This window comes from Nematolebias whitei, chromosome 7 (genome assembly GCF_014905685.2).
Source record: "Nematolebias whitei isolate Nwh7 chromosome 7, NemWhi1, whole genome shotgun sequence".
In the NCBI taxonomy this organism is placed as follows: domain Eukaryota; kingdom Metazoa; phylum Chordata; class Actinopteri; order Cyprinodontiformes; family Rivulidae; genus Nematolebias; species Nematolebias whitei.
In genome coordinates, this window is record NC_056504.1 from 21905490 (window position 1) to 21928041 (window position 22552).

At 44.0% G+C, this 22552-nt stretch overlaps 1 protein-coding gene across 1 annotated transcript in view; it reads left to right on the top strand.

Annotated features, from left to right (window-relative positions):
• The window catches only part of mybl2b (v-myb avian myeloblastosis viral oncogene homolog-like 2b), a 17563-nt gene extending 10022 nt beyond the window's left edge, over window positions 1-7541 (top strand). The window contains exons 13-15 of the mRNA XM_037679149.1: window positions 2235-2351; window positions 3095-3223; window positions 7443-7541. Of these exons, the coding sequence (XP_037535077.1) occupies window positions 2235-2351; window positions 3095-3223; window positions 7443-7541 (345 nt within the window). The remainder of the gene's footprint in view (window positions 1-2234; window positions 2352-3094; window positions 3224-7442) is intronic.
• Window positions 7542-22552: the final 15011 nt, after the last annotated feature.

Consider the following 22552-nt stretch of genomic DNA (forward strand, 5'->3'; position numbering starts at 1 on the left):
AAAGGAAAAGGTAACAAAACAAAAAACAGCTAGATTCCAAGACAAATATAGAAAACTAAAAACAGGAACATGTCAGCATTGGTCCCTGCCAGGTGTCCAACAGATTCTTAAAGACACTTAGAGAGGTCAAGGTCGAGAGCTTCAAATCTTTTTGTAAGATGTTCCAGGAAACAGGAGCAGAATAGGAGAAGGCCCTTTTGCCTAGTTCAGTCCTCATTGAGGGAACACTGCATGTAATAATGTCCTGAGAGCGCACTCCGTAGCTGCACTCACGCAGAGACATGTAGGAGGAGATGTATGAAGGCAACAGACCAAGAAGTGATTTAAAGATGAAAATGTACCAGTGAGAGAGTCTGCGTGAAGTTAATGATGTCCAGTTAACCAGTGAATACAGTGTGCAGTGGTGGGTACGATAGTCACAGCCAGTTATGAATCTTAGTGCACCATGATAGACAGCATCCAACATCTGCAAGGTTCTTGTAGGAGCGTTCATGTAAATAATATCACCATAATCAATTGAGGGAAGGAAAGTCACAGATACAAGGCGTTTTCTAGCATTCAGGTTTAAACAATTTAAACAGACACAGCAAATGAGCAAATGAAAAGGTGACTTGCTCTTTAAAAAGTCTGATTCTAATGAAGCATATTAATTCAAACTTTATAAACCTTTATTAAGAAAACTGTTAGAAAGCCCACATTGTTGTGTAGTTGGCTTCATTACTGAGCTCGGTTCTATTTGGTTAAAGCTTGTTTCTGAATTTCATGGTTCCTATGCTCTTGAGTGCACTGTGGCTGTTCCAATGCTACTGAACGCACCGCTCTGTGTAAAGTGCCATGCTGCGTGCCATGCGTTGGAGATTTTTTCTCCTGACACGGATGCAGCCTTGCTGTTTGAGCTTCTGTTTGCACTTTATTGGTTACTGCTATGCGTAAATACCAGAAGAAACACAGCAAATAAATCACTCTAAGCTGGATATTTGTCTCCCATATTTTTTTTATGAGAAGACAGCTTCATACCATGCCACTTTAAACCAGTTAATGTCCTGGAGAACACCAAACCTCTCCTTTGTAGCAGCTACCCAGTCATTTTCACACCTATCGGGAATTTACATCCACGTCACAATGAGCTTTCTTGATCAGGCTGGTAGTGTTGTTGCACCATCTGAGGTTGTCATTCAGATGTACACCCAAGTACTTGTAGCTGGAGACCATTTCCACCAAAGGTCCTCTTATGTTCAGTGGGGTGTAGGTGTGTTTGTTCCTTCTGAAGTCCACAATCATCTCCTTTGTCTTCTTCACATGGATGTGAAGATTATTCTCTTTGCACCAGCTCTCCAGGTGTTCCACCTCCTGCCTGTAGCTGGACTCATCATTGTTTGTGATGCATCCCACCACCGCTGTATCATCTGAAAACCTTACAATATGACAGCCTGGATGGGCAGCTGCACAATCATACGTGAGCAGAGCGAAGGGACTAGTATGAGACTATTGTTTTATATTGGTATAGTCTCATTTTATATTGCATATGAAATATCTTGATATTTTAAAAATATTGAGTTATCACCCAGCCCTAAACATTGTAAGGTTAAGGTTTGTGTTGTGTGTGTCTTGAGCTGTGGTTCTGTCAACTAGTTGTTTGTGCCAGTTTTCTTCTGTGCCTTGCTCAGGTTTTGACCCATGTGTCTATTCACCTTAGCTACCATGATTCCTGACAGTAGCTTCCATTTTGTACAGGTGGTTGGCGAATAGTAGGAATGGGGTTGCCTTTTTCTGGTGGGTCTTTCATGATCAGGACTGTCCAGCCTTGGGTCAACCGCTCTGGGTGGGACCCTTCCATTAACAGCTGGTTCATCTGAGTTGCTAGGCGTTCACGGAGAAGGTGTGGATCATGTCAGGCCCTGGTGCAGATCTTCATACCACAGACCGTCTCAGATGTCTACCACTGTGATGGATATTTGCTCTTGGATCTTGCAGCCATCATTGTGTGTGGTGCCTCCTCCTTCTATGTTTCTCAGCTCTGTGAAGCTTTCCACTTTTTTCTCCAAAGAGCTTCAGATTCTTATGTCTAAACTTTTTTTGAGTTTTTTTTTTCCCAAGAGATCTAAAGCTATAATTCACAGTGCTTCTTTACACATCCTGGTATTTCTTGTTTCTGTTAGAGAAATTGGGATTCTCATTGCTGATATTCCAACTCAGATGAATTACTCAACTCTCGTTTTTCTTTTTGACGTCAGCATCGCCAGCCTATGAAGAAAGTGCGGAAGTCGTTGGCCCTAGATGTCATGGATTGTCAAGCAAAGCCTAAATCCAAACGCAAATCCAGCAAGACTGAACTCAAATGCACCATAAAGGTGAATAAAAGAAAGTTTGTGAGTACAGTAATTTCCAGATTACAAGTCACTACTTTTTTCACATGCATCCAACGCTGCAGCTGATACTACAGCTAGTTTATGGAATTATTATTATTATTATTATTATTTGATCGGCTAACAAGCTTCTTGCAGCCAAAACATTCAGCCTCGTCACACCTGGGCTACCCACTACACGTCTGTCTTGGGGGGGTGGGTCTTCGTGACTCAATGAGACTACCTGTATGAATAAAGGTAAAAAAAAATCTGACCAATAAAATTACCGAACAAGTCACAGTGGACCAATGAAACAGGGAGGGGAGGAGAGAATGGGGAGGGGGTGGGGAATCCCCATGAGTGGGGATGAAGATAGCAATCAATAACTTCCTGGTAGGCTAGTGTAATTTTTTTTTTTTTTTTTTTACCAGCCATGTTACAACACTGTTCAGAAAAAAACATTTACTGTACGTATTTGTGTATGTTACGGGTACATATTTAATTAAAAGTTTTTAAAATCTTTCTGTGTAACTCATGTTACAACGTGGACACTCGTGGCTTATAGATAAGCGCAGCCTATATATATGTATGAATGTATCATTATTTTTAATTTAGTGGGCGCGGCTTATATTCGGATGCACTCAATAGTCTGGAAATTATGGTAATGGTGAAATAATAGTTCATCCATAAATTTGACATGTTCTAACTCATTATTTATTTATTTTTTTTCATTTCTGTTTTTGTTTTAGGAGGAGCCTGGGACAGTTTCTTGTCACTCGTCGTTCCCCAGTAAGAGGCACGAAAACATTTTGAACCAAGGATTCCTGTTGGACCCCAGTGACAGTGCCATATTTCCCAGCACCTTGCCCCCAGTTCCTGTAGGTTTCCTCTTTAGACTTCTAATTTTATTTTATTTATTAACATTTATTTTACATTAGTCCCAGCTATTTGAAACACTGTTTCTGGTGTTACACCCTTCATATCAAATATGTTTTTGGATATACAGCTGCCAATATTTGGAACATTTTCAAGTCAGTTGGATGTAAATATCCCAAACTTAAGCTCGAACAATTCCCCAGGAGGCAAGCACTAATGTTTGTGGATGATCCATCTTAATAAGAAGCGTCTTACAGTTAAACATGGTGACATTAGTTGTGTGGTCTTTGTGAGCTCTAGTCAAAAAGTGTTTTGATGGAGCAGATGAACAGAGCAGCAACTTCCATCAGAAAACAGATTGAGTAAAGACGCCACAGTGTCTCATCTAATGAGAGTGCATTAACTGTGGTCACTGTCATGGGAGCTTCTGCTTTAAAATATTAAAGAGTAAATTAGTTAGATGAGCCCGCTCAATAAATAATATTATTTTGCAAGAAATGCATACTTATGTAAGACATGAGTCAGACTGACGGTGGTAGGGAGGTGCAAGATAGGTATTTCAAGATGGCGCCAGTGTGTAGGGCTGCCCGTCTCTCGCTCTCTGCTTGTATTTTATTTTTGTTATTTTTACAATGGTTCGTGCAGTGTGCCGAGTCTTATTTTCAGTATGATCGTCGGGCACTTTTGGAGCTCCGTACATTTGCTGAAATTCCCGCGGAGTTTTTGAACAGCGGCCATCACTCTCCCCCACCGGTCCTATCTGAGATTCCTGCGTTCCTTCTGCGTGACCCTGGCCTTTCTCCATGGAGGAAACGTCGCAGACGTCGTGGGAAGCGTGCAGGGATTTTGGTGAAACTGAGGCAAAGTGTGGATTATTCTAACAGGACTCGCTCTGGATCTGATCATCTCCTCTCTGACCCGTGGTGCTCCCGGGGCCCGGCTGCTGGCCAGCTGCCCGCGCGCTCAGTCCATGGAAACACCTGGAGTTGTTTACCTGTGCGCCGCACCAGCAGACCAGGAGGAGCTGTTCTTCATAACCTGCGCCCGCTGGCGCGCACGTCTCCCTCCACAGCTGTGCCTGTGTCGGACAATATCAGGATGTGTTTAATCAACGCAAGGTCTGTTTCCAACAAGACGTTTATCCTCAATGACTTTTTTAAAGATGAGGAGTTGGATTTTCTGTTCGTCACAGAATCTTGGATTTCTGATGGTGAGTCCAGCGCCCTGGTGGAACTACTTCCTCCGGACTGTGTATGTTGCAATGCCCCGCGGCCATCAGGTCGGCGCGGGGGGGGATTATTAACAGTTTTTAAAGCAAACTTTGCCTGTAAACAGTTGTCCATCCCGGTGTCCCGCACCAGCTTCGAGCTGAGCGCCTTTGAACTTGGACACTCTCCTCCGGTCCTGTGTGCGCTCATCTACCGCCCACCTCGTTCTAAGGACTTCATAAATGAATTCTCTGACTTTTTGGCTGATATCACTCAGAGATACACTCACTTTTTGCTTATTGGTGACTTTAATTTGCATGTGTGTTGTCAGGAGAAGCCCTTAGTGAAGGACTTTCTGGATTTATTGGACTCTTTTGGCTTAGCTCAGCAGGTGAGCGGCCCCACCCAGGAACATGGTCACACGCTGGACCTCGTTTTAACACGCGATGTCTCTGTTTCTAATTTGAAAATCGGTGACAATGTTTTTTCAGATCACATGCCTGTATTGTTTGACTTCACCCCCCCTTGTCATACTGCTAAGACGCGCGTTCCTGCACGTACGCGTTCCATTAACCATTTCACTGCTGCTCGTTTTAATGAAGGTTTTAATTCTGAGAGGATCGAACAGCTCTCGGTGTCTCTTACCACTGAGGAGCTAACCTCTCAGTTCAACTCTGCCTGTTTAGATGTTCTGGACCGTGTTGCTCCCCTTAAGACCAGAAAAACGAAACTTAGATCAGAGCCTTGGCTGAATGACGTCACGCGAGCCGTTAGGCGGCAGTGTCGCAAAGCTGAACGAAAGTGGAGGAAGGACAGGCTCCAGGTGTCTTTTCAAATGTTAAGGGAGAGTTGGCATCACTATCAGAAAACCGTTAAAGCTGCCAAATGTAAATTCTTTTCTGATTTAATTGTCTCCAACTCCCACAACCCCCGAGTTCTTTTCTCCACCCTGAACTCAGTTCTACACCTCAGTGAGCCTTCACCTCTGGAAGCCTCAACTGAGCTGTGTGAGAACTTCCTCCATTTCTTTTTAGAAAAAGTGGCAAACACCCGGGCACTCATTTCTCCACCAGCTCATGATCTGTCCATCCCATCTCAGTGCGTGGCTGTGTTTGACCACTTTGAGCCCATCTCTCTGTCCTCTCTGGAGCAGGTAATGTGCAGCATGAAGCCATCTGGTTCCCCCTTTGATGTGGTCCCCCCTCGACTACTAAAGGAAGTTTTTCTAACCCTGGGTCCTTTTATCCTCACTATTCTGAATAGCAGTTTATCCTCAGGTGTGGTGCCAAAGACTTTTAAACATGCTGCTGTCCAGCCCCTCCTGAAAAAACCTAACCTTGACCCCTCAGTCATGTCCAACTTCCGGCCTGTCTCCAGACTCCCATTCACCTCTAAACTACTGGAAAAAATTGTGGAGTCTCAGTTGAAACAGTTTTTGGGGGATCACGCTATCCTTGAGTTATTCCAATCTGGCTTCAAATCTCTCCATAGCACTGAAACTGCTCTACTGAAGGTTTTTAATGACATTTTCATATCCACAGACGCAGGTGATTCTGTGCTGCTTGTCCTATTGGACCTTACATCTGCTTTTGACACCATCGACCACAATATCCTCATTTCTAGACTGGAGCAGTGGGTGGGCATCACAGGGTCAGCCCTTAAATGGTTTGGGTCCTACCTCTTTGACAGAACCTTTTGTGTCAATATCAAAGATTTTAGTTCGGCATCGACCGCACTCCAGTGGGGGGTACCGCAGGGGTCCATCCTCGGTCCCCTTCTCTTTTCTTTATACCTGCTGCCACTAGGTGCTATCTTCCGCAAACACAACATACCCTTTCATTTCTACGCCGATGATTGCCAAATTTACTTCCCCCTGAGGCACAGAGGCACACGCTCTATTCAGCCTCTTCTTGACTGCCTGGCTGACATCCGGGACTGGATGGCTTTAAACTTCTTAAGCTTCAATGAGAAGAAGTCTGAAGTCATGCTGTTCCATCCCAGTGGCTCACTCATGAACTATGACATTGACCTATTCTCTCTAGCCCGCTAGAGAAACAAAAGGTGACTAATCTGGGGGTGATAATGGACCCGTCCTTAAAACTCAACAGTCACGTAAACATGATGGTCAAATCCTGTTTTTTTCAGCTGAGACGGCTGTCTAAGCTGAAGCCTATACTCAACAAAAAGAACCTCGAGACAGTGATCCACGCCTTCATAACATCTAGGCTTGATTACTGCAATTCACTTCTGTTTGGAATCAGTCAGTCCTCCATTGCTCGTCTACAACTGGTCCAAAATGCTGCAGCCCGATTTTTAACTGGTACAGGCTATAGAGAGCACATCACGCCAGTTTTGGCCTCCCTGCACTGGCTACCCATTCACCTTCGGATCCATTTCAAAATTCTCATGTATGTTTTTAAATCACTGAACAGTTCCGCCCCATCCTATCTCACTGATCTTCTGCAGCCATATGTCCCACCGCGCTCCCTGAGGTCAGCAGACCAGATGCTTCTCTCAGTCCCAGAAACCCGTCGTAAGCTCAGAGGTGACAGGACTTTCTCTGTTGCAGGTCCACGACTGTGGAATGAGTTGCCACTGAGTGTCCGGCAGGCTCCCACACTCTCAGTCTTTAAGTCTCGCTTGAAGACCCACTTCTATTCGCTTGCCTTTAACATGGTGTGATTTGTTTTGGTCCGGTCTGTTCTCTACTCTGTTGGCCATTTTAGTTAGCTTCTGCTGCTATTTGTATCTGTATTTCTATTTTATGTTTTCCTGTCCGCTGTGCATGTTTGTGTTCTTTTGTACAGCACTTTGGTTGGCCTTGTTGCTGTTTTAAGTGCTATATAAATAAATTGGTATGGTATGGTATGGTATGGTAAGATGGCCGTGGGGTGAACTGCATTTTGCTATGCTCCTGTCAGCCCCGCTGAAAAACTGGATTTTTATAAATATATCCTCACTAAGCTAAAGAAATCTAAAGCAATGGTGTTTTCGCCAACGCAACATGTCACAGTTACAGCTTCGGGCCACGGTCATGGAGCGGCAGGTGGAACTGCGGGTGTGTCGGCCCCATCCTCGTTGCGCTCTGGAGAGACAGTCGAGTCTGCTCTGAATTCAGACATTCTAGCTTCAGTTAAATCTGAAGTCACAGCGATAACTAGGCTGGAGATGAAGGCAGCTCTGACAGATGATTTTCATTTTATTAGGAATGAATTGCAGGCGGTGAGAGCGAAGCTTGCAGGTGCCACCATGAGCCTCAGAGCAGAGCTTGACCAAGTCAAGCTAAGTAACAGGCTGAAAATGGACTGTATATGCTCAGATTAGGTAGAAACTGCTTGGGACTGTGGCGGTGTTGGAAAAATAAGATTGATGGGCTGAGAAAACAGCTTGAATCCGTGGGAGGAAATATGAAATGTAACAATATTGGAATTATTGGTGTTCCTGAATTGCTGGGCTCATGCACCCCTACAGTGATAGCCAAGATGCTAACGAAGGCGCTGCAGATGGGCAAGTCGCCGCTGATCGATCGCGTGTACCGAACGCCAGGCAGGAGAGGCTTGGGTTATAAATCAAGAGTTATTGTGGCCAGGCTGCATTATCTTAAAGATTGTGTGGAGATATTACAACAAGCACGCAGCGGTGGCCTGATCCACTTCAAAGAATCATCCATATTCATCACAGCTGATTACACCCCAGACGTGGTAAGGGCATGGGCGGTGTTCACGGAGGTGAGGCGACTCCTGCGGAACTGACCAGTTGTCCGGTATGGAGTTGTTTTTTTCTGCACGGCTCTGCATCACACATGGAGGGACAGATAAAGTGTTTGTCAACTCCGTTAAAGAGATGTAATACGTCAAGTGGAATGTCATTCCAGCAACAGGTGGCAAGGAGCAGAAGAAACCACAGGATCTGCCTCCATCAACCAGCATTTTTCTTAGGCTTTTGTTTGACTCTATTTGGCTGTTGGGTTCTTTAATGGTAGTATTTATGGCATTCTGTTTGTGTTGGAGGGTGATTGTACAGTGTTAACACTCTGAATTGATTACCGTAAGTTCTGGTATACAGTACGCACCTTACTATGGGAGCGTTTTTTTAAGTTTATTTATTTTAAAAAAATCTCTTTTAGGTAAACATTCGATATTTACAGTAATGTATGCATATTTTGTTGTTTATTTTCGTGTTTTTTAATTGCTATTACTCAATTCATAATTGGGCAGACGGGAGCCCAGATGGTTGCATTGTGTTCTCTAGGGCAGTGGTCCTCAACCCCCGGGCCGCAGACCGGTACCGGTCCGTGGGTCAATGGGTACCGGGCTGCACAGAAGGGGAAAAAAGTTTTATTTTGAAAAATCGCCAGATTCTTTCTACCACATCAGTCTATGACTCACTCTTGACGCAGGTCAACATACACAAGTGGTTAGTTTCAGTTTCTGCTAGGCGCATGCGCAGATCTGTTCTACATTGCTGGTGAAGAACAAAGCAGTTAGCTATGTGGTCTGGAGCAGACAGGTGGAGGTGCGCAGCTGTATCTGTGCATTTTGAAGGATTACACTACATATTTTTCAACCCGCCTGACAAAGATTGACTATAAAACTATAATTTTAACAAGCTTCCTAATATCACGTCACATCAGAGCTGTTGCTTCACATTTTAGCTTCTGCTCAAAAAAATCTCTGCCCCTAAAAGTTAAAAGTAATGGGTAATTTCATTGTAAAACACAAAAATATAATTAAACATTCTGCACTAGGCATGAGTTCCTGTGCTTTTGTGAACAATCTGATGTGTGAATCACTGCAGGAGTTATCTGAACTTTCACCGAACTGATAAAACAGACGATGGTCTCAGCTCATGAAGCTGTTTGTCTGCAGTCAGAATATTTGAAGCAAAAAATGTTTTAAATGTTTGTAAAGTACAACAGAATGCAGGAAATGGCATCTACTTTATTCAAAATTCTGTTTGGGAGGACCCCCAGACCACGACACCCCCTCACCCCTCCCCGGTCCGTGACAATTTTGTTTGACATCAAACCAGTCTGTGGCGCAATAAAGGTTGGGGACCACTGCTGCTCTAGGGTAAGCACTAATGTGTGTATTTTCAGTTGACATTGGTTTTATTTTGGAAATTTATGTCACACCTGAAACGGATGAACACTAATAGTGCCTTTTTACAGGAGACCCATGTGTGCTCTGCAGATAGTGGAAAGTTTATTAAAAAATGGTCTGGTCAGATGTTTCAGTCTAATTTCCAATTCAAATCAAGTGGGGTAGCTATTATTATAGTTGGTAAACTGGTGCAATTTACAGCCTTGAATGTGCATGCTGATACCGCCAGGTAATATGTTATATTTGTGGGGAAGCTATACACACTGCCAGTGATCTTGGTTTTGGTGTATGCTTCCAAGTGGGATGACTACATTTTTTAAATACCCTCTTCTCAAATATACCAAATATGCCAACACATAAACTTATAATTGATGGTGACACAAATTGTGTGCTTTCATCTCTTGGCTGTAGTTAGATGGGGAAAAACTACCCTGACTAAGTCCGTTCAACTAATCGATTCATTTCTTGAATCATATGGTGTGGCACTTCAGTAATCTTACTTCAAGATCATACTCATTTTTCTCCCCAGTTCATAAGACGTTCACCCGAATTTACTTTTTTTTCTTGATAAACAAACTCTGCCTTTGGTGAAAGAATGTGACTGTGGGGCCATGTTCATCGGACCATGATCCACTTATTATGAAACTGCTTATCCCGGTCTCTAAATCTGTATATCGTCCTTGGGGATTTAACTCCTTAAGGCTCCAGTGTACTCGCGCTGACATTTTTCTGTGCAGACTCGACACACACTGTCCGCAGACAGTTGAGCCTTTACTCAAACGTCCACCCTGAGCGGTTTTGGACCAGCTCCGCAGACAAGGGGCGTTTACCTTCGGGACAAATTGAGGTTGCCGATTGGTCATTTGCTTTCACGCCTACTGGACTGATTGACAGGTGGCCAAAAAAAAAAAGAGCTGGCAGCCGCAGCAGTGTTCTGTGTTTATATGTTGTTAATTAAAAGTTCTAAAAAAAAAAGGGGGGGGAGCGCTGGCCCTGCAGCCCACACATCAGACCAGCCCACTAGGAAAACTCCAGACCCTCCTGCAGCCACGCAAGACCTGATTTTAATTCGCTCATGACAAATTTCATAATTTCTCACCATGGCGTCAATGGAGGAGGAGGAAGAGATCGTTTGCCTTTTGGCAAAAAAAAAATAAAAGAAAAGGCCATTAAATCAGATCAGGGATCAAGAAGGGGAATTTAATACATTGGTGTCGCATACAAAACAGTCAGTCTCCAGGCAGTTTATTGTGCTACACTGAGTACTAGGGCATTAACAGAGTACTCAAGTAATCTACACATCGATTGCTTGGACATCTATCGAGGTTAAAAATGTAACGTCGAGTAGCCGTAGTGACGTTATATTATGTGACTACCGTATGACCGTAGGGGGCGGTGTTGCACTGTTGCAGGTCACAGAGTATGGTGTAACGCCGAGTCCAATCCACCGAACCAGAACCAGCTTCCTCAGACCTTGTTTCACAAACAAAAAGCAAAAAATATTAATCTCTAAAACAACTTAATGCGCACCACAGCTGGCGGTGGTGCGGGGTGGTCGACCCACACACACACACACACACACACTGTTAAGTTTCGTTTTTGACGTGCTGCACGTTTCTTCACGTTTGCAGTTTAATAATAATAACTTATAGTTTAGTTTTTCCTGTGACTTATTTGCAGTATGATAAATGGTAGGAGCATAATATACACTCCCAATGTTTTGTTGGTCTTTTTTTTTGTAAATTACCTTTTTTTGCGGTTTTATTTATTTATTTATTTTTGTATCTTGAGATCTATGACGTCATCAAATACTCGAGTTCTACTCGGGTTTTATTATGTTAATGTCGAGTTTAAAAATTATATACTCGTTCAACCCCTACTGAGTACGTGTACACGGTCGTAAAAATTGAGCTTTGCACGAACATGCCCTGCAGGCCTCCGCGTCGACTCTAATCCGGTACGCGCAGACCTTTGTGGACTGAAGTATGCCCAAGTATACTGGAGCCTTTACTGTTATCCAAGAAAAACTTTATCACATTTCTTAGATCTGAAATTGAATTTTTTCTTCAAGTTAACGGAACACCAGGAATGCCACTCTGTACTGTTTGGGAGACATTAAAGGCCTACCTGAGGGGTCAAATAATTTCTTATTGTGCAAACAACAAAAGGGGGAGCTTGATACGACTAGGACATTTAACGGATGAGATATTACAATTAGACCGATATAGTCACTCCCCCTCACAGGATCTAATTAAAAAACATTTGTTACTTCAACCTGAATTTAATATTTTGTCTACTCAGCAGGCAGAATTAACTATGAACACTGTGAAAGGGATGTGCGTTTGCTCGCACATCAGCTACGGTGACAGTCAGCCAACCAAGCTATTCCAGTAATAAACAATGACCAGGGAGCTGCATGTCATAACAATGCTGGAATTAATACATGTAAATGTAATGCATTAATACGTTTATTTTTACCAGTCATTGTACAGGTATATGACTGAGTCATCAGCTAGCCTATCAAACATAGAAAACTTTTAAAAGATCTTAAACTTCCTTCAGTGAATCCTGATCTCGCTGGGAATTTGTAGAGGGAGTTTTTTGTAGCAGAGATAAACTCTGCAATCAGTGATATGGAAAATGGGAAATCCCCTGGACCAGATGGCTTCCCATCTGAGTTTTTAAAGAAAATTTCAAGTCTATGCTCACCCTTATTTTTTGTGTTTTGGGGAATAACTTGCTGCACAGATGTTGCCACTGTCCATGCATCAAGCTGTAATCTCACTGATAGCTAAGAAAGCTAAAGATCCTCCAAACTGCAGCTCATATACATCTATTTTGCTTTTAAATACTGGTGTAAAAATCCTTGCAAAGGTTCTGGCAAAATGACTTGAGTGGGTGGTCCCCACAATTGTCCCACCTGACCAGACGGGGCTTGTTAAAAACAGTCAGGCTTTCTTCAATGTTTGGCAGCTGCTTGTGTGTTGTACGCTCTTAGTCCACCTGAACACATCTGTGACGACGTCATTCTTTCATTAGACGCGGAGAAAGCATTTGACTGGGTGGAGTGTAGTGAGTCACGTGGGTACGTGTCACTAGTTGTATGACAAATATATGTGGTATATATTTATGCATACTATATTCACGAGTTCTTCATTTTTCTGACTGTGTAATGCCGTGCATTGAATTTAACAGAAATGCGAACGAGAGACGTTATTATCTTTGACCCATCAAATGAATGGAGTCATTTATTTTCAGAATCAAAGTTTAACATCAAACATTTACATTAATTTGGCAAAATATGAAAATAATAGACAGTTTCACAAATATTGAACTTCAAATCACTCGGCGGTGATTTGAGGACTTTGCTTCAGATATTTCTAAAAATATCTGTATAGATTTATGAGAGAGAGGTGAGTTTAAGATGAACTGGAGATTTTATCTTACAGAGGAATATGTGAGGGAATTAATATCTGTTGACCAGAAAATTGCACGCTCCCATCAGGTATCTCAGCTTGTCCCAGGTACACTTTAGTCGAAGAAGAAACCGTTACCTTGTTGACGATAGATCACCTCAGTAAGAATCCTTCAGACTGATATCAGCGTCTCCGTTGAGAACAGCTAAAATCCTTGGAGAGTCGTGCGTGGTTAGTTCAAAGCAGAATTATAATCCCAAAACGTCTCTGGATTCTCGGCAACTCTGACTCTTCATTGTCAGCAGCTCTCAGACTCTTTCAGATCTTCTCAGACTCCAACTCCAAAACTCTCCATAACTCCAACTCTGGAATCTCTTGGAACCGACTGCACTCCATGGAATCTACTGCACTCTATGGAATCTACTGCACTCCATGGAATCTACTGCACTCCATGGAATCTACTGCACTCTGACAGAACCGGGAAGTTGTCACATTTTAAATGAGTTTACTTCCGAGTTTACTTCAGAGCTTTCTGATTCGTGGATGGACCAGAAAGAGGAGTGGTTTTGTGACGTAAGATGTTATCTAAGCCAAGGTCAGAGAATGAGATTGTTTTAACAACTGACAGAGAGATTATTGCAGGAGAGCAGACTTCGTGGAGTCAACTCTTGGTAATCTTCTGAAAAAGTTTAAACATGACATCTTTCTCGGTAAACATTTTAGTTGACCGAAAACCAACCTTTCACATACTTACGACTTGACTCATTTCAGACAGAAAATCAAGAAATGCATATTCAGGTGATTTCTTCTTTGAATGAGGAACAAAAATCATTACTTACTGTTTATGTAAAATAAAAATGAGTAGTTCTTTTCAACCTGTAAGCATTGAGTGAAACTAACACAATTTGATTATCAAACATTTGTAAAACAGTAATGATTATAGAGGATTGTCTTTTCTGCTTGATTAATTCAAGAAAGAAAGTCATCAGATGGCTCAGACTTATTCAGATCAATGAAAATAACAGTCTCTGTCCATCTGGTAGATTTGAGGTCATCAGGGTCAGATGAGGGTCAGATCATCAGGTCATCTGGTTCACTACAGGAGTGTTTAGGGCTGGGCGATATGGACCAAAATTAATATCTCGATATTTTAAGATAAATGGCAATATATGATACCGCATATATGACGATATTTTTTCTTTCCATAAAATAATAACAAAAATATATATATTTCTGAGTCAAAGCTTTGCCCTAATTGTCACACAGGCATCTTGATTAACAGCTGTAACTACAAAATGTCTCAAAAATTATTTTTTTTTCCTCCTGCATAACAAAACCAAAAACACAGCTTGTACACTTAAAATTTAAACGGAACACATACAGAGCAAACATAATGAAAGGCTGACTTGCTCTTTAAAGTCTGATTCTAATGAAGTATATATTCATTCACGCTTTATTAACAAAGCTGTTAGAAAGCCCACATTTTTGTGTAGTTGGCTTGTTTACTGAGCTCGGTTTTGTTTGGTTACGGCTTGTTTCCAAATTTCATAGTTCCTATGCTCTTGAATGCACCATGGCTGTTCTGATGCTAGTGAACGCACCGCTCTGTGTAAAGTGCAGAGCAGTGTGTGTTAGAGTTTGTTTCTCTGCTGACACAGATGAAGCTTTGCTGTTTACTGCTGTGCGTAAATACCAGAAGAAACACGGCAAATAAATCACCCTAAACTGGATATGTCTCCATGTTTTTTAAAGAGGAGACAACTTCATACCATGCTTCTCTAAACCAGTTCATTTCCTGGAGAACATCAAACTTCTACTTTTTAGCAGCTACCATCATTTTCACACATCAGGAATTTACAGTGGCTCCCACTGTGAGTCAACAAAGATATATCTGCATATGCATCTAGCTTAGCTCAGCTTTATAATTCAAATAAAGTCTTCAGCTGCAACACGCTGCGGGGGAGGGGCAGGCTTGTATTCAATGAGAGAGCGAGGAGTGGCATGAGTGTACAGACTGGGAGAAAAGCTGGTGGATTTTCAAGTATAAATATAACTACATAGAGTATAAGACTATATAATTTTACATCAATAGTGTCATTTTATATCGATAGTGTCATTTTATATTGCATATGAAATTATCTCTATTTTTAAAATATTGAGATATCATCTAGCCCTATCTTCGAGACTTGTATAATTTACATTTAGTTTCAAATTCATATCATGGGTGAGGCTGACATACCTCCCTAATGGCAGCAGTCCGCACTAGCTGTAAGATATCCTATTTCGAACTGCAGAGAGGTACGAGACGGGTGCCTGCTCTCACCACTTCTATTTGTGTTAGCAATAGAACGACTAGCTTGACAGCAAAACTCCATCATTAAGGAGATGAATCGATTAGGTACAATGCACAAAGTTTCTTTATATGCGGATAACATGCTTTTGTATATATCAGACCCTCTTATCAGCTTTCCTGAATTACTTACTTTGCTTCAAAAATTCTAGAAAATATCTGGCTATAAAGTTAACGAGCGAACTGATGCCTGTGACCCCTATAGAAAAGAAAAATCTTAGACACTGTACCTTTTTAAAAGTTAGTTTAAAATATTTATTACCTTGCTTTCCCCCCCCCCCCCCCCTGTCCTGTCTGGCATTGTGACACTTAGAATTATTGTCTGAGTGTCAAAGTGATGCCCAACAGATTTACTTTCACAAGCAGAGCATTATGGCTGGCCTTAATGCTCCACTTGATATATAAATTAAATTTTATTAGAATATGCTTTGGGTTTGTTTCAGATGTAATGGACACGGGGACGGAAAACAAAGATGACAAAGCAGAAAAGTGAGAGGAGAGTTAAAATGTAAAGAAGGAGATAGGAATAGAGGAGAGAGAGAGGGATAAAGAGAACACAAATCAACATCATTGAAGTCTGCCTCTAGACCTGCGGAAAGAGAGAAAAAAAAAGACAAAACCAAGAAACCACAACAACAAACAACTTATATAATGATAGTTATAACATCTTTAGAAAGTATTTTATACAGTACATGGTAATACAATATATATTTGATGGCCACCACAACCCAACTGAGTGTGTATCTGATAAACACCTGAATCTAAACACTTGTGTGAGCATGCTTATCACTATAAGGTTTCTCCATAAAAATGTTCAATAGTGGATGTGGGGACCCATAAACCCGTCCCCACAGGACACGAAGGTAACACAGGGAAGACCGGAACCACAGACACACAGCAGCCCCCAAGCCCGGAACTCTGGTAGTCCCCCAACAGGGACACCCGCACCTCCCAGAGAGAGAAGCAAAGGGAAGCCCTGGGCGATCCCCAGCAACCACAATGCAGAAACCCCCAGGAGGCCGTAGCGACGAGTCAACGGGCCCCGCCGGCAACCCGCCCCTCCAGAGTGGATCCGGCCATGGACACCAAGCCCCGAGTCCTGAGGTCATACCACCCCCCAACAGAGGCCCGACAGAGCCAGGGCACCCAGGCCCCCGCAGGCAGCCACCAGGGCGGGCCCGCACACACCCCACCACCCAGCCCCAGCTGCTGAGAGCCGCCAATGCACCGGCGGCAGGGGTCCCACCACCGGAGGGGAGCACGACCCACCAAATGGGGGGCCAAAACTGGTCCAAGAGAGGGGGGCCACCCAAAACCCAACCTGAGACAAACAGGCACACAGAGACAGCCCGACAGAGCCTCTGTTGGGCCGTCCATGCGCCCCACCTGCCCAACAGTGACCGCAAGCCGGCCTCAGGCCGGGGGCCAGAGCAGCAGGGAGCAGCAGCCAAGGAAGGCCGGCCCAGCGCACCAATGCATCCCTAAAGCCCCACACCACAGGCCCGGAGAAGCCCCGGCATGCCACCCATGCACCCCCCCACACACACACACACAGCACCCCGCACCGTGAATGTCACATCAGGCCAACCAGCCAGCACTCCGTCGAAGTGAAGCCATGCCCCCGACCGCCGCCATGCACTACCAACGACCACACACACACACAACCACAGCTGACCTCCCGCCAGAACCCAGCAGCCACCCCAGCCAAAGGGCTGGCCATCAGAACCAGGAACCCTGATCAAAGGATCCAAACAATCCAGGGAGAACCGGAGCACCAGCTCCACCCCCAATCTCCCCCAAAGGCCCAATACCCACCCACAGCCCAGACCCCAACCAGGCAGCCTACCCCACCCCCAACCCCAAAAGTCAGACAGAGAATGAAGGTTTAAGAAAAGCTGGAAGATCCAACTTCTCCCTCCCCCCACTCAAATAAGATGTTGATGCATGTAGTTATATAGTGCGTTTAAAATGGGGAGGATGAGGTGGCGACTGGCACAGACCCACCCCAGAGAGCAGGCAGTGCCCATTCACCCCCCCAACCCTTACCCAGAACCCTAAATGTCTACATGCTACATAGGAGAGTGGGCACAGATCCCGGAGGTGAGAATGATTACACATCTCACCCCCATATGCCACCATGTGCCCACTCCAGACCCTATATATGCATGTCGTGAGTATGTTATATGCGAGTGTCTAGATTGTTTGATAAAATTGGGGCCCAGGTCTCCATGAACCACGGAGATGGAGGATCCTCCCCGCAGGTCAGTAGTGCACCTGAACCCCAAGGCCCTGCTTGAGTGGTGGTGTGATGGAGTGGGTGGAGGAAGACATTGGGATGGGGAGGAACAACTGAGGTGGCAATGCACTCCCAGGGGGCCAGCTCCCCCACTGACCCCAATAGGCACCCCCATTCTCCGAGATCCACCAGGGGAGGGAGGCTCCAGTGCATCCATCTAGGAGCAGGAGGCAGCAACACCACCAGGGACCCAGGCCATGGACCGGCACATAGCCCCGAGGACCGACCAGAACCCGGGCCAGCGACCCAAGCCCTCCCTGAGATCGTCCAGACCCCCAACCCAATCCCCAGCTCAACACCCAGCCCCCCAACCAAAGAAGCCACCGAACTCCAGCAGCGACAATCAGCCAGGAGTGCCTGAACAGCCACAGACAGCACACCACGATGACCGAGAGCACACCCCCACAAAAAGACCGACCAGTCCACCACAGCAACACCCACAATGAGAGCACCCCATGTAAGGGATGGCACACGCCCAAACACCCCCGGGCCAGCAGTGCAGAGCCACCTGAGCAAAAGCCCCCCCACCCACAGCCCAGAACCCCAGCCAAGCACCAGACCACAGCCAGGCAGGAAGACACCCAGGCTGAGTTCACCCGTCTTCCCCACCCACGTCAGAGGCACCAAAGCCCACCAGCGCACCAAGGGCCCCCATGTACCGGCCCAAGACCCTGACAACATACCCGCCAAGACCCGAGACCCCCGGATCAAGCCGGGACCCCAGCCCAGGAGCGACACTCCCCCAGAACCCCGAACCTGCGCCCACCCCAAACCCACCCAGGAGCAGCCAGGCCACTAGGCCAGCAACCTGTGCCCGCCGGCACAGACCGCCCAGAGGCCTGCATGCAGCCAGCAGAGGTCAACGCCCAGAACCACCAAAGCCATCTCCCCAGTTGAGCGCCATTGCCCTGGGCCCATGCCCCCAGCTCCGATACTTCCCCACATCAACCACAATGCCCCACGGGATGAAATCGAAGTAGTTTACCCACCTCCACTACAGGTTGAAGCCAATCAAAGAAGCTCAGAGAGATTGTTCTGATGTGGAGGTACAGGCTATCTCAAGACTGATGTAATCTAACAAAAGGTCTTTATACTGTTTAATACTAAGTGTATTTTTATTTTTCCAATTATAAGTATAGGTTTTTTTGCTATACATAAAGCAGTAAAAATCATGTGAATTGACTTTGTCTCCAAGGTGACATCATCTAAGTGACCCAATAAGCAAACTGACAGAGAGAGTGGAATATTACATCTCAGACACTTTGATAAGTCTTCACATATCCGGCACCAAAACCTCTGAACAGGTGGACAGAACCATAATGCGTGGATGTGATTGTCAGGAATATTGTTTGTACACTGTGAGCAAACATTAGATGATGCGAAACCCATCCTGAACATCCATTGACCTGTGTAGTGTACTCTATGAAGGATTTTGTATTGTATTAATTGTAAATTGGGGTTTTTAATCATCTTAAAAGTTCTTAGACATATGAGATCAGAAGTTTTGGTCAAAGTTGACTGACAAGTCTGTCTCCCATTTTACAATGGGAAGAGATATTGATTCATCTATTTTAATGAGTGTCCGGTAAACCTTAGATAGTAATTTGGGAGGGTTAAGATTTAGGAATTCTAATACACTTGCTGGTATTTCAATTCTAGTGTTATTAAGGTTAAATTTATTTTTTGTTATAGATTTAATTTGTTGATATTCTAAAAATTTATTCTTATCAATCCCATATTGTGTAATTAATCTATTAAATGGGATGTAGTCCACTTCTTCATATATATGTTCCAAATATTCAATTCCTTTACACCTCCAACCTGGGAAGTTTATCATCTTATTCTGTTGTAGGATGTCAGGGTTGTTCCAGATGGGTGTACGTCTGCATGGAATTAGTGAAGACTTTGTCATTTTAAGAAACTCCCACCAAGCTGTCAGAGAGGAGCTGATATTGATGCTTTTAAAGCATTCCTGTCGTTTTATGTTTGAGCAAATGAATGGAAGGTCCGAGATATTTATTACCTTGCTAGATGGCTATCCATACCTCATACTCTGGGGAGCAGAATAAACACTGTAAAATTAATATCCTTGCTTTATGTACCTGTTTCAGAATCTGCCAATCTTCCTACTAAATCCTTCTTTACCAATCTGAACAGCCAGATATCGGTGTTTATTTGGAATAGAAAGCATCCACGGATTGCAAAGAGGATCTTACATCTGCCCCACAAGCTTGGAGGCATGTCACTTCCTAATTTCATGAACTATTACTGGGCAGCTAATATCAGCTCTTCTATTCTGGTTGGGTAAGACACCCCTTCTCCCAGTTGGGTTGCCTTGTAAAGGGCCTCAGTTAGATTCAGCTCCACCTCTGCATTACTCTGCTCTCAGCTGCCTTTTCAGAAAGTCAATATCAACCTACACTTCTAACCCAATTGTGATCTGGTCGGTTAAGATTTGGAATCGGTTCAGGGAGAAATTTAACTCTACAGAGTTACTGTTTCTGGCACCTGTGTCAAATAATCATATGTTTACTCCTTCAGTAGCTGATACAGCTTTTGACACCTGGGTCTTGAGAGGAGTGCATTCACTGTGTGACCACTATGTTGATGATAATTTTGCCTCTTGAGCAGCTGGTACAGAAGTTTAACATCCACAAGTCACAGTTTTCAAATATTTGCAGCCGAGACATTTTGTGAAGTCTAACTCGCTGAGTGTTTTCCTTTGTACCCCTCTAAACATTCTGTGGTTAAGATTTTAGAGTGCAAGTCTGATACTAAGGGGGGCCCCAGCAAGATCTATATTGCTCAGTTCATACCATGAGACCAGTTTAAAATCTCAAACTGAAATGGGAAACAGACTTAGAGGAATCCATATCAGACTAAATCTGGCAAAAGATCATTAAGAACATTTACTCATCCTCCGTTTGTCTGAGACATGTTGTAATTCAATTCAAGGTGGTGCACAGGCTGCACTGGTCCAAAGACGAGCTGTCCAAGATCAAAGCCGACTTGAACCCTGCATGTAATCATTGTAAACAAACTCCAGCTACACTCCTGCATACATTATGGACCTGTCCCAAACTGCAGACTTTTTGGCAATCTCAGGAAAACTATACACCCATCACTACTCATCTATCTCACGGTTGGGGATGGTCTCTGTGGACATGGCCTTCAGCAAGTATGAGAAGGATGTGATTGCTTTTGGCTCTCTTCTGGCCAGAAGACTTGTTTTGTGCAGTTGGAAGGACCCACACCCCCCAGCATATGTACATTATGGGGCGGCTGTAACTGTGTGGTTTGAACAGTCATCCTCCAGTTCGAGAGGGGTTCAAATCCACCAGCAGTCACATGCTGAAGTGTCCCTGGGCAAGACACTGAACCCCTCATAGCCTCTGATGTGTGTCCCATCAGTGTATGAATGTGATCTAAAGCACTGATTAGTCTCATTAGTGTTGCGTTTTGGGAGCTGACTGTGGGTCGTCAGTCACTGCAGCTAGCTACGGCTAGCTGTGGGCCTCGGGCTTCCTCTCTGACCCTGGACCCTCAGCCAGCCCCCACCGCTTCCTCTGGTTCTATCTCAGAAGTGGCAACTCATACTATCAATAAATCAATGAGACGTCAATTAAGTTTTAATAATTATACAAACCAGTTTCCAAAAAAGTTGGGACACTAAACAAATTGTGAATAAAAACTGAATGCAATGATGTGGAGATGGCAAATGTCAATATTTTATTCGTAATATAACATAGATGACAAATCAAAAGTTTAATCTGAGTAAATGTAACATTTTAAAGGAAAAATATGTTGATTCAAAATTTCACAGTGTCAACAAATCCCAAAAAAGTTGGGACAAGTAGCAATAAGTGGCTGGAAAAAGGAAATTGAGCATATAACGAACAGCTGGAAGACCAATTAACACTAATTAGGTCAATTGACAACATGATTGGGTATAAAAAGAGCTTCTCAGAGTGTCAGTGTCTCTCAGAAGCCAAGATGGTAAGAGGATCACCAATTCCACCATTGTTGCACAGAAAGATAGTGCAACAATACCAGAATGGTGTTACCCAGTGTAAAATAGCAGACTTTTAAGTTATAATCATCAACTGTGCATAACATCATCAAAAGATTCAGAGAATCTGGAACAATCGCTGTGCGTAAGGGTCAAGGCCGTAAAACTCTACTGGATGCTCGTGATCTCCGGGCCCTTAAACGTCACTGCACCTCAAACAGGAATGCCACTGTCAAGGAAATAACAGAATGGGCTCAGGAATACTTCCAGAAAGCATTGTCAGTGAACACAATCCACCGTGCCATCCGCCGTTGCCAGCTGAAACTCTACAGTGCAAAGAGGAAGCCATTTCTAAGCAAGCTCCACAAGCTCAGACGTTTGCACTGGGCCAGGGGTCATTTAAAATGGAGTGTGGCAAAATGGAAGACTGTTCTGTGGTCAGATGAGTCACGATTTGAAGTTCTTTATGGAACACTGGGACGCCATGTCATCCGGACCAGAGAGGACAAGGATAGCCCAAGTTGTTATCAACGCTCCGTTCAGAAGCCTGCATCACTGATGGTATGGGGTTGCATGAGCGCTTGTGGCATGGGCAGCTTGCATGTCTGGAAAGGCACCATTAATGCAGAGAACTATGTTCAGGTTCTAGAACAACATATGCTCCCATCTAGACGTCATCTCTTTCAGGGAAGACCCTGCATTTTTCAACACGATAATGCCAGACCACATTCTGCAGCAATCACAACATCATGGCTACGTAGGAGAAGGATCCGGGTACTGAAATGGCCAGCCTGCAGTCCAGATCTTTCACCTATAGAGAACATTTGGCGCATCATAAAGAGGAAGGTGCGACAAAGAAGGCCCAAGACGATTGAACAGTTAGAGGCCTGTATTAGACATGAATGGGAGAGCATTCCTATTTCTAAACTGGAGAAACTGGTCTCCTCTGT